The 12,413-nt window shown below is 49.0% G+C and overlaps 1 protein-coding gene and 1 pseudogene across 2 annotated transcripts; one reads left to right on the plus strand and one right to left on the minus strand.

Moving 5' to 3' along the window:
• Positions 1-1,832: 1,832 nt before the first annotated feature.
• On the minus strand, positions 1,833-3,958 carry LOC112880642 (AAA-ATPase At3g28610-like). Of its 2 annotated transcripts, none has more exons than XM_025945368.1 (2): positions 3,162-3,958; positions 1,833-3,032 (listed from the first exon to the last, which is right to left on the minus strand). In XM_025945368.1, the coding sequence occupies exons 1-2, from the start codon at positions 3,800-3,802 to the stop codon at positions 2,111-2,113; spliced, it is 1,563 nt and encodes a 520-aa protein (XP_025801153.1). In that variant the 5' UTR covers positions 3,803-3,958; the 3' UTR covers positions 1,833-2,110. The 2 variants fall into 2 exon arrangements, with proteins under 2 accessions (XP_025801153.1, XP_025801152.1); XM_025945367.1 differs by having other exon boundaries at positions 1,833-3,035; positions 3,162-3,955.
• A 2,747-nt stretch (positions 3,959-6,705) lies between these two features.
• On the plus strand, positions 6,706-10,764 carry LOC112880771 (annotated as a pseudogene).
• The last annotated feature ends 1,649 nt before the right edge of the window (positions 10,765-12,413 follow it).

Genomic DNA, 12,413 nt, shown 5'->3' on the forward strand with positions numbered 1-12,413 from the left:
ACGAGCAGCAGCATTACGCATTGTTTGAGCTGCAACTTTTGGAGCTTTTCTGAAAAGCTGGGGCTGCCTTTTTTTTCTGAAAAAGCTAATAATACCTTATAGATGATGTTTTTAACTTTCTAGGCTAACCTCAACCCTGAGCTTTTCAATTTTCCATATAAACTCAGCTTTTCTGAGTTTTTAGCTTTCTGGAAACTGCACAAAAAGTTTCTGCGGGCCGATGATTTGCTGTCCTCCCTCTTTCTCTCTAGTTTTGTTTCCCCTTTATTTCTCTCTCTTTTCTCCATCCAAATCTCGCGTACTCGTCGCACGACAGTGGGAAGCGGTGGGGCAGGCAGCTGTGTCGACTTCGCGCGCGACGAGCGGCGCAGCGCCAGCAACATAGTGAAGCGGTAGCGGGCGGAGGCTGCAGAGTGGGTCAGGGGAGGCGTTAGCCCGCAGGAACCTCAGCTTTAGCCCGAGCGCGCGGAGCTCCATGCGGATCCACCGGGCGCCGCGGCGGGTCCCGGCAAGCTCCACCCGGCCGGAAAGTGCTCTAGCGCCGCTCCGTCGAACTCCTGGGTCGGTGCGTGCGCCGGCGAGGCAAAGCTTGCCGCCGGCCTTTTTTCATTTTCTTTTATTTAGTTCGTCTTATTTTCGTATTTTTTACTTTTCTAAAGTTTTGCACCAACTTATGCAATTAGTTTTATAGTTAGTTCATATTTAACCCCTCTATTTGGCATCAAATATCCGATGTGATCCGAACTAGCAACTAGTCCCTGAATCTAAACACTCCTAACTAGTCCCTGAATCTAAACACTCCTAACTAATACCAACACATGACAAAACTCGCACACCTTTACCACTACCTGCTAGTTGAACATATTCCAGAACAATAGGAGGTACGGCTTGCAACCTCATGGTGCTGGCTCCTGTGGTTGTGGATAGCAGGCCATGACCATCTTGGTGACCAAACTAAGTTCGGCAAAATAAGGTGACTGTAAAGTAAAGCAGGTGAAAAAGGAGTGGTTGCGCCGGCAACAAAGTAGACGGCGACTTTGGCGTTGCATCTGGACCCCGTAACGCTGCCAGTCGTAGTACATGGAACGGGCCAATGGGCACGCATGGCCACAAAGCAAGAGCTCAATTTTCAATCTGTCACTGACATCAGCTGTATTTCCGTCAGGAAAACGCACTTGCCTCCTGCTTTGTGCGGCCCTAAAATCCCTGTTGGTGCTGGGCACGCATGCGGACAGATAGGACGTGCCAAAATATGCAACTTTGTCGCAACGCTGCTGGAACACAAGCGGCTACGAAAATTCGTCAGTACACCCGGTGCTTCCGGAAGAAGCTACCGTGTTCGTCCAAACGGTCCGGAGATATGTTTTCTCTTGTTCACTCTAATTCACATGTATTTGGATTGTATTTGACTTTTATCTTAAGTTATTTCAAAATAGCACTGTTAGTAAGGACATCTTCTCTCTCACGTACAATAAGATAAAAATGCCTAAAATCAAATCATAACCACATGCTAATGATGCTCATCGGATCCAAGTACCACGAGGTGCTCATTTGTACCAGCTGAACCAAGCATACTCCAAGCACTCATTTGATCTTATATTTTTACTAACCTTTGCAATTTGCGCATCTTGCATTCTCAGAAATATACCAAGGATACCACTGATGTACAAACATTGATGTGAGCCGGCACTAACAGAGCACAACGATCTAGCTACGGTGGATACTGGTGGTGATCCCGTCCAGCCACATGGTCACTGGATCTACTTGGAAAAACAATGTTGAAGGATGCAAATGCTGAAGTCCTGTACAAAGGCAAAAAGACTACAGCAGTGTAACACGCCAACACCGAAATTTTGATTTGTAAGTTGTAACATAATTTTAAAAGATACAGACATGTGTAAAAATCATACAAAGTAAGCGCAGTTCAGGTGTTTAGGCTCCTGCGCACAGCGTTCCTAATTGCGAACCTCAGGTAAATACAGTACCAAAACGATCGAGAGTCAGGACTCAGGAGGAGGGTAAGAAATTCCTAAGCAAGGTTTAGCAAAGCCTTGGTCCGGATTATTCGTAAAATTCTCACACATCCTCGGATTTTCTACGCGTCCTCTTCTTACCGTGGGCTGCCACGGGCCATTTCGGCCGCGTTCGCCTCCGCCTCCGCCTCTGCCGCCGCCTTCGCCTCTGCCTCAGCCTTGGCCCTGGCCTCCGCCTCCGCCTTCTCCTTCTCCTCCGCTCTCTTCTTCAGCTCGTCGACCAGTATCTCGAGGCACGGGGAAGGCTCGCCGGCGCCGGCGCGCCTGGCCGTCATGAGGCACTCGGCGACGTCGGCCGGCGTGAGCTCCACCTCCCGGAGCACCTCCTCGACGGAGCCGAACAGCTCGTGCTCGTCGATGCCCAGGTAGTTCTTGGCGAGGGTCCGGAAGGCCTCGAAGCCGCAGTAGGACATCTCGATGTGCATGTCCATCCTGCCGCGCCGGATCAGCGCCGGGTCGAGCTTGTCGACGTGGTTGGTGGTGAACACGACGATCCGCTCGCAGCCGCACGCCGACCACAGCCCGTCGATGAAGTTGAGCAGGCCGGACAGGGTCACCGCGTTGCGGGGCCGGTCGTCCGCGTCGTCGGCGGCGGCCTTGGTGGACGGCCCGGGGCGCCGACGCTGCTTGGCGCGGTCGCCGGTGAGGTCGAGGGAGCAGTCGATGTCCTCGATGACGATGATGGACTTGCTGGTGGTCTCGATCAGGAGCCTGCGGAGGTCGGTGTTGGTGTTCACCACGGTGAGCTCGACGTCGTAGATGTCGTAGTCGAGGTAGTTGGCCATGGCGGCGACCATGGTGGACTTGCCGGTGCCCGGCGGGCCGTAGAGGAGGTACCCGCGCTTCCACGGCTTGCCGGTGCGCCGGTAGAAGTCCCTGTTCTTCCGGAACGCGTCGAGGTCGTCCATGATCTCCTTCTTCTTGGCCGGCTCCATGGCCAGCGTGTCGAACGTCGTCGGGTGATCGAAGTCGATGTAGCTCCATGACTTGTATTCGTAGCTGCTGCTCAATTGATCGAGATCAACGCAAAATTCAACGATCAAATCAATAAGATTGATCCCAGGCAAGTTCTCGAAAAAAGAATCAATAAGATTGATGTGGATGCGACAGATGTTCGTGATGACGTACTAGACGTCGCGCGACTTGCTGTTGGTGTAGAGCCTGCGGCGGCGGTTGCTGAAGAGGATCTCGCGGCCCCGGCGGCGGACGTGGGGCAGGTACTCGTCGACGACGAGCCGTCGGTGGCGCAGGTGGAAGGTGAGGCGCTGGAAGCGTCGCTTCCCCTGCCGCTGCCCCTGCACGTCCTTCTCCACCACGGAGGACCACCAGAGCGGGACGCCCCGGAACTCGTCGGCGACGTCCTGGCCGTCGCGCATGCTGATGACGAGGCCGTCGCCCTCCCTGGCTCCCTCGGCGCGGAGCTCGCGCGCGTCGTCCTGCCAGCACGCGCCGCTCAGGTACGCCTTGACCTCCTCGTAGGTGCTGTCGCAGTCGGAGACGGGGCCGTACCGGGAGTAGCGCACGTCGGAGCCGGGCTCCGAGACGTCGATGGTGACGTAGGGGTCGACGACGTTGAGGATCCGGCGCGAGCGGCGGCGGAGGAAGAGGTTGAAGTAGGTGTGGAACAGGCGGCGCGGCGCGTAGGTGGCCACCAGCGACACCAGCGGCGCCAGGATGAGCCACAGCGAGCCGAAGTTGGTGAACACGGAGCCCAGGTTGGCGAACGCCCACCGCTGCCACCGCACGACGACCTTGCCGGGCTCGGCCATGGCGGCTACGGCTGGCCGCGACGCTGCCGCCTGCCGATGCGATCGAGCAGGAGGAGATTATAAGTAGCTGGAGAAGAAATGGTAGCGCGAGCAAATTAAAGAACTTTGTCCACCACCAGGACTGAGGCCACCTCTTACTATTCTTTATCACAAACCCCTCAAGGTCTTTCCAGCGTCTAATCCCAATCAGCGTCGTCATAATAGCAAATTCTAAATCGATAATTCCGAAATCTTTATGATCTTAAGGGTCGTCGTAGTAATTAGAATCGCAATCATATGATCTTAAGCATAAAAATTACAGAAACGTAGATTCTTTTTTTAGGCATAGAATCGCAGATTCTATGTACTAGCTAGAATCATAGAATTAGGTTTCTTAATATTAATTGTAAGATCGTAGATAGAATCGAGATAGAATCGCAAAATTGTGTTCTCCTTCTATACCGCAAAGATGCGCAGATCGCCTGCGTATTAAAAATAAACAACGTTGACCACAATTAATTTGCTGGGATGTATAACTCCTCAGTCACCGTGGAAAGCGAGTACAGTATTTCCCTCCCAATCTCTCTCTCTCTCTCTCTCTTTCATACCAACTACGACGTGTTTTTCCCCAAATCACCTTTGTGCGCGGCAATTCATCCACACAGTCTCTCCAAGATTTCAAGAACCACACTCGCTAAGATGGAGATGACTTAGAAGTCAACTGTACCAGTTCGTCAGGGACGCGTCAAGAAGCAGCTGGCCCTCACTGCCGAGGCAAATCAGCTAATTTAGCTAATCTACCAATGGATAATTATGATAATACATCATGTCTTATAGAAATTTGCTTGACACACTGTAGAATTGAAGCTGTGAGGGCAAGCACTGAACAATTAAAGCGCGAGAGAAAAAAGCAACAACAGGTCACTTCTGATTTCTGGTCTACGATTGCACAGTCAAGAACACATACACCTTCTTGTGGTCTGAACGGAGAGCAATGGCACGGCTCGGCCGCCTCTCCTGGGAGCCAAAACGGCAGGGCCCAAGCAAGGGCGTGGTTAGTTGCCGGTCGCATCACGCTCGAGTCACCAAAGGTCGTCGGCGACGTCGACGGCCGTCGTCGGAAGCCAATACAAAACGGGCGCAGGAAGGACCTGATCAGGCCTCCAGAAAGCGACGGTCTCCGGCTCAGAGAGATTTTTTACACGATCGAACCGGCCCCATAGTACAGTGAGTACTATACGTGCTTGCCGTAGACTTCAGCATTGACTTTCTATCACAGATGGAGTATGAACACATGTCGATTTTTTATTAAGTTTACAGAAAAAAAGCATCAACCTGAACCTCTGCAGCATCAAATTAGTTTAATTAATATAAAATACACCACACGCTACGGTAATGTATTTATTTCGTATTACAGATATTGTTATACTTTTATATAAATATGTTCTGAATTAGAAAACTTCAGGAATAGCAAGTGTACCTACCAACCGGTTCAGGAATGGCACGGCGCCTTCTTCATATAGCCAAAGGTGGCTGCCGGCAATTATTTATATAATAAAAAAATAGAGATGGTCGCCGGTCGCATCACGATCCAGAGGCACCAAGAAGTACCATCGCCGTTGACGGCGACGGTCGTCGCCGTCGACGGCGAATAGAAAATGGGTGCAGGAACGAAGGACTTTTCTCCGTCAGGCCTCGTCAGAAAAAAAAAGCGACGGTGTCCGGCGACGCAACGCAAAGATATTCTTTTTGTGGCCGTCGCGATCACACGGAGGGACCCTTGTACGTAGTTCGCCCTTGGCGTTGACTTTTGTCGCCTGCCACGTCACTGGGCATCTTTATTTATTTAAAGCACTATAGCTAGTTCATAATGACGGAGCTGTCGATGAAGATCGTTGCATTATTGGAGATGGCTACGTTGGAGCTTCCCGATTTGGTTGGAGACTCACTGCGAGAGATTTATGTATGTGCAGCTTGTTGAATCGAAGAGGAGGTTGCGCTCCTTCTGTGCCGTAGCATGATGACCTTTGAGGTTTCTTTTCTTTTCTTTTTTTTCTTTTGAGGGCAAAATGACCTTTCAGCTGACCAGTTGCTGGACCCGGTTTTTACGTGGAAGGTTGGTTTTTCAAAGATCATATGCGTATGTAAGTGTTTCGTTTCAAAAAAAGAAGAAATTGGACTGTGAAGAGTGGAAGCTCTTGCTCTTGGGTGGAATTATAATTTTGTTTTGAATGGTTCAGCGATCATGTTTGAATAAGTTTCTGAAATATGTTACACGGTCGGTCTGTGTCAGAGCTATCCATTTATTGACCTGACACTTTTTTTTTTGCCGCAAACCGTTTCAGCATGCTGGGCTGTTAATATCCATTTGGAAAAAGAAAAAAAAAAAGTCGGCCACAAGTGGAGGCATCAGGCGTATGTGTGCAGTCAGTGCCAGTTCCATGTTATTGCCCTTCAGTGCTAGACACTGGAGATCGCTAGCTCCTGGATACCAATAGAAAGGTTCATAACCAGTGGCATGTTGTATGAAGTCTGTCACCTTGGTCTGCATCTATGATCAAAGGAATTTTATCGGGGAGTTGAACTGTTAGTACAAAACAGAGAGAATTGCTGGTTTCAAACTTGGAGTTTGAAATCAAATTAGTTCCCAATTATAAAGTATCTCAAGTATATGCAGATGGATGATACATGGTTGGAACTCGGAAGTGGATAATTTTAACTATCTGCGAAAACAGAGTGTGAATATTCTCCAGGAACAAGGGGAGAAAACTAAATTTAGAAAGTTAGTAAACCTGAACATACTCTGTAAACTGTGATAAGACAAGCAAGTGCCTAACATAAATTGAGACAAAGTTTTGACGAATTCACAACGACAGCAAGCCGGTACGGCGGACCGGCGGCGGCGGCATCTAGGAAGTCCGGAGATGCAGGGAGGATGCAGGGGTTTCCTTTCTGACGATGAAGAATCGCAATTGTAACAGAAATCGAACTTCCAATCGTCTCGCTCCGACAGGGAGGGACTTCCAATCCGTAACGGGCACGTACGGCCTGCCCGCGCGCGCGCCGGTGCGCGCAAGAAATAAACCTTCTCGCCGTCGCGCGCAGCCGAGCCATCAGCCATGGCGGCTGCCCCCGCGGACCCCGGCGCGGCGTCGCGGGTGCGGAAGTGGGTGCTCGCCAACTTCGCCTCGTCGTGGTCCCTCCTGGTGCCGCTGCTCGCGGCGTACGTGCCGCGGCTGTGCCAGACCTACTTCAACCAATTCCTCCGCCGCCACGCGGGCCGGCTGCTCGACGTCGTCGACCCCTACCTCTCCATCGACATCTACGAGTGCCCCGCCGCCGAGCGCTACTCCCCCTGCAGCCCGTGGCCTCGACCGACACCACCTACGAGGAGGTCAAGGCGTACCTGAGCGGGACGTGCTCCAAGGACGCGCACGAGCTCCGAGCCGAGGGCGCCAGGCACGGCGACGGCCTCGTCATCAGCATGCGCGACGGCCAGGACGTCGCCGACGAGTACCGGGGCGCCATGCTGTGGTGGTCGTCGCTGGTGGTGGTCGAGCCGCAGGGCAGTGGGCACTACCGGATACGCCCTCTTCACCGAGTGTCCAGGACACTCGGCGAAGCCTGCAAACACTCGGCAAAATCTTTGCCGAGTGTTGCACTCGGCAAAGAGCACCCGGCAAAGAATTTGTCGGCAAAGAGCTCTTTGCCGAGTGCCTTATTTCGGACAATCGGCAAAGGCCTTGCCGAGTGCCTTTTCCACACTTGGCAAAGGCCTGTTTAAAAATTAAAAAAAAAATAGCCGCCGCTGCTCGCTATCGCGCCGCCGGCCAGGGGAGGGAGGGCCGCGCCCAGGGGAGGGAGGGCCGCCGCCGCGCCCAGGGGAGGGCCGCCGCCGTAGCGCCCAGGGGAGGGCGGGCCGCGCCACCGCCGCCGCGCCTAGGGGAGGCAGGGCTGCGCCACGCTGCCGCCGCGCCCAGGGGAGGGCCGCGCCGCCAGGCCCGCTCGTCATCGCCGTCGACCGCGCCCACGGGAGGGCCGCGCTGCCAGGGGAGCTCGTCGTCGCCGTCGACCAGAGCGAGAGAGAGAGAGAGAGAGAGAGAGAGAGAGAGAGAGAGAGAGAGAGAGAGAGGAGGGAAGAGGGAGGAGGACGAGAGGATGCGTGGGAGTGGGATAAGTAAAGTAGATTTTTTCTGTCCCTCCCGCCGGTTGGTTCCAAAATTTCACCCGCTCCCGCCTTTTCTTTGCCGAGTGCTTTTTCTTGGCACTCGGCAAAGACATTCTTTGCCGAGTGCTTTTTTTTGCCACTCGGTAAAATATATTTATTTTTTCTTTTTATCATCAAACTTTTTCTATTATAATCCTACATTATTTGGAACTACATATGCAATTTGGACTCATTACTCGAAGTGTTCGCTATATTTAGTAAATTTATTTCATTTAATTGAATTTCTAAGGATAATTGAAATTTGAACTGCAAGTCATTCAAAGAATGGAAACAATTGAATGGAAAAATGGTATTCATGTTATTGAGCACACGTTGACACCGTATCCACGAACACACCAGAAAATTCAAACATCAGGTTCACAAAACTTGAACACAAACTTTGCGGTCCAGTTGTTTTTAAATTGTATAAAAAACAAATGTGGTTAGAAAATCATGAAACTTGTCGAGATGTCATGACATCATATGGGGAGGCTGTGATAAAAATTTGACAAGGTTTCGTGAAATTTGTAACATATGATGCTTACAAATGAAACATGTCCAAACAAGTTTCATGATTTCATATGAAGGCGGATTAGGTGTTAAGCATGTTCCTGACAAATTTTCATGAAACCTTTTTAAATTTTTATCATAGTCTTTTCATATGGTATCATGACATCTCGACAAGTTTCATGATTTTCTAACCACATTTGCTTTTTATACAATTAAAAAATAATTGGAGCACAAGTTCGTCGTCATGCTTCGTGATCAAGATGTTTGAAATTTTCTAGTCCTCTCGTGGATAAGGTGTCAAAGTAGGCTCAATAACAAGAATATCATTTTTCCATTCATTTTTTCCATTCTTCGCATGGCTTGCAGTTCATATTTCAATTATCGCAAGAAATTCAATCAAATGAAATTAATTGACTAAATACAGCAAACAGTTCGAGTAATGAGCCAAATTTGCATATGTAGTTAAATATAATGTAACATCACAACAGAAAAAGTTTGAGAGCAAAAAAGAAAAAAAATAAATATATTTTTCCGAGTGCCAAAGAAAAGCACTCGGCAAATGTTTTGTTTGCCTAGTGTTTTTCTTTGCCGAGTGCCCGACACTCGGCAAAGAGCCTCTTTGCCGAGTATTTTGTTTTGCCGAGTGTAAATCTCAGCAAAGAGGCTCTTTGCCGAGTGCTCGAAATAGTGCACTCAGCAAAGACTCGTACACTCGACAAAGCGTGGCTCTCCGGTAGTGGGGGGCGCCTACGCGAACAACGGCAACCACCACGAACCCTGGTGCCAGCGCCTCACGTTCCACAAGCGCCACCGCCGGCTCGTCATCGACGACTACCTACCGCACGTTCGCCGGCGAGGCTGCGGCATCCTCTTCGCCAACCACCGCCGCAGGCTCTATACCAACAATAGGTCAATCGAGTACGTGACATGTCTCAAAGACTTTTTTTATTTTTTTCTGGATTGAAGATCTGATCGTGGACCGCTCGATCTGACGCTTGCTGTTCTTGATTTCTTTCATGCTTTAACAGTAGCTACATGAGCAAACCGTGGAGCTACGTCAACTTCGACCACCCAACCACGTTCCAGACGCTGGCCATGGAGCCGGCCAAGAAGAAGGCGATCATGGACGACCTTGACGCGTTCCGGAACAGCAGGGACTTCTACCGGCAAGCCGTGGAAGCACGGGTACCTCCTCTACAGCCCGCCAGGCACCGGCAAGTCCACCATGACCGCGGCCATGGCCATCCACCTCAACTACGACATCTACGACATCGAGCTCACCATGGTGTGCAACAACGACCTCCGCAAGCTATTCATCTAGACCACCAGCAAGTCCATCATCGTCATCTAGGACATCGACTGCTCCCTCAACCTCACCGGCGACCGGGCTAAGCAGCAGCCGCCCCTGCTGCCGAACCCTTACGACCCGTTGGGCAGAGCTATCACACTGTTCGGCCTGCTCAACTTCATCGACGGGCTGTGGTCGGCGTGCGGCGGCAAGCAGATCGTCGTGTTCACCACCAACCACGTCGAGAAGCTGGACCCGGTGCTGATCCGGCGGGGCAGGATGGACATGCACATCGAGATGTCCTACTGCGGCTTCGAGGCGATCAAGACCCTGGCCAAGAACTGCCTGGACATTGACTCGCACCGGCTGTTCGTCGCCGTCGAGGAGCAGCTACGGGAGGTGGACATCACGCCGGCCGACATCGCCGAGTGCCTCATGACGGCCCTGCGCGCCGGCTACGGGGAGGACTCCGCCATGGAGTTTTTGATTGAGGAGCTGAAGAAGAACAGAGAAGAGGCCAAAGCAGCAGCAAGCAGAAAAGTGAAGGCAGCGGAGGCAAACGTGTTCAAAACGGACAAGGATGAGGTAGAAGACGAAGAAGATGGGCAACAAATCGAATACTCAGATGAGGTAGAAGAAGAAGATGGACAAGAAATCGAATACTCAGATGAGGTAGAAGAAGAAGATGGACAAGAAATCGGATACTCAGATGAGGTAGAAGGAGATGGACAAGAAACAGAATACTCAGATGAGGTAAAAGCGGATGGACAAGAAATCAAAAACTTAGATGAGGTAAAAGAAGAAGATGGACAAAAAACCAAATACTCAGAAGAGGTAAAGGAAGATGCTGATAAAGCAAAGACTCCAGATGAAATAAAAGAAGAAGGTGAACAAGAAACCCAAGACTCAGAAGAGTTAAAAGAAGAAGATGGACAAGAAACCGAAGACACAGATGATTACAAACAATTAGGGTTGTAGTTATGTTGATCTAGATGCATTGTACAATATTATTATATGGCAGTTAGGGTTGTAGTTACCTAGATGCATTTACCCACATTTGCATTTGAAGTTAGAACCTAAGAAGGTGGGTAGGCTTTAAAACCCTTAGTGCTAGTTTTATTACATATTAAAAAGAGTCTTAACTGTAGAAAAAACAAAAAAACAAAAAAAGGAGGATAAGGATAGATTTGTAGCTATGTAGAGATTGGACAGAGAAATACCTTCTTTACTATGTGAATAACCACGACCATGTTGTTTTTCGAATTTTGCTTTGACAAATTCCAATCTTGGTTACTTCTAATTTATTAAAGCATGGACATTTCTCCTTATTTGTATACTTACAAGATTACATTTTTACTCAATACTTCATGTATTTTCTTAAATACATAACATCTCGATCAAGCTCATCAGTTAAATATTAAATATTTAAAATGGATGAGTAACTAAAAGTCGGTGTGGCTAGTTGATCTTTGCTATGTGGATTTTGTTTAAGACATGGAAGTATGGAACATGTTTTTTTCTTTGTTTTTTTAGCGTGTTTGCCCTTTGATTTAACAATACGAGAAGCAAACTGTTTTTGTGAATTTTCTCATCAGATCCGTATCAAATTTCTACTATTCGAATACACTACTTGGATCATGGCTCTCACCACGAAGAAACTGGAAATGTTATACACCGATCGGAAAGCCGAGTAGTTGCCCACAATCCGCATGTCTTTTCCTTCAGTTTCTTTTGGCCCAATAGTCATCCGCTCATTTCTTCTTTCTTAGTGGAGTTCGCCATTGTTGCCACTCATTCCATTTGTCCATTCACTGCCTCTCATATTCTCTACTGTCTCTTCCAACCTCGCTCAAGACTGAATCACTTTATCTCTGGCCAATTTTGGCACTTCCATTCACATGTTTTGTTTGATCCCTACTTGTTGCACCCAGGAGATGCATACGGGAATGTGGATCTACGGTGGCAGAGGTGTCCAAAGGGAGAGGCAGCGTTGCAAAAAATCGTGTGCTGCTCCATTGCTCCTGGTCATTAGAAAATGGGTCTGTCTCGGCGTCAGTTGATTGAGATTTCGTGATCTATCAATCACCTATACAAGTCATTGATTACCCATCTAACGTCTCCACCTGTTGCCTCGCTTAACTCTGTTAATTGGGTGTTATATCGGGCCCGCAATGATATTTTTACGCAACCGAGGGCTGCAGATCCGTTCGTGGTCTGGGGACCGTTCTGCTTAGGACCTGTTAAAGAAAATTGTTGATTTTCACAGCCCAAGAGCCGGCATTTCAGCCCAGTAACATCCTTTTGTTTTTTGTTTCTTTCCAACTACAATACAAAAGAAAATTCCAACTACTAAAAGATGTTACATGTAAGATTTTTGTCTAAAAACAAAGTTATATGCAAGATTTTGCCCTGAAACTAAAGTTACAATCTAAAAACAAAAATTTACATGTAAAATTAAAAACATGTAAAAATTAAAAAATTGCATGTAAGATTTTCTTACATTTCCGGGAGTAGGGCCATGCCCATTCCAAAAAAAACATAAAAGTTTCAAATCACGTCCAAAGCCACCATTCTTCATCATCATCACATTCAAGCCATCATTCTTTACCCTTCTGAACCAGCACTTC

Source organism: Panicum hallii, chromosome 2, assembly GCF_002211085.1.
Source record: "Panicum hallii strain FIL2 chromosome 2, PHallii_v3.1, whole genome shotgun sequence".
Classification (NCBI taxonomy): domain Eukaryota; kingdom Viridiplantae; phylum Streptophyta; class Magnoliopsida; order Poales; family Poaceae; genus Panicum; species Panicum hallii.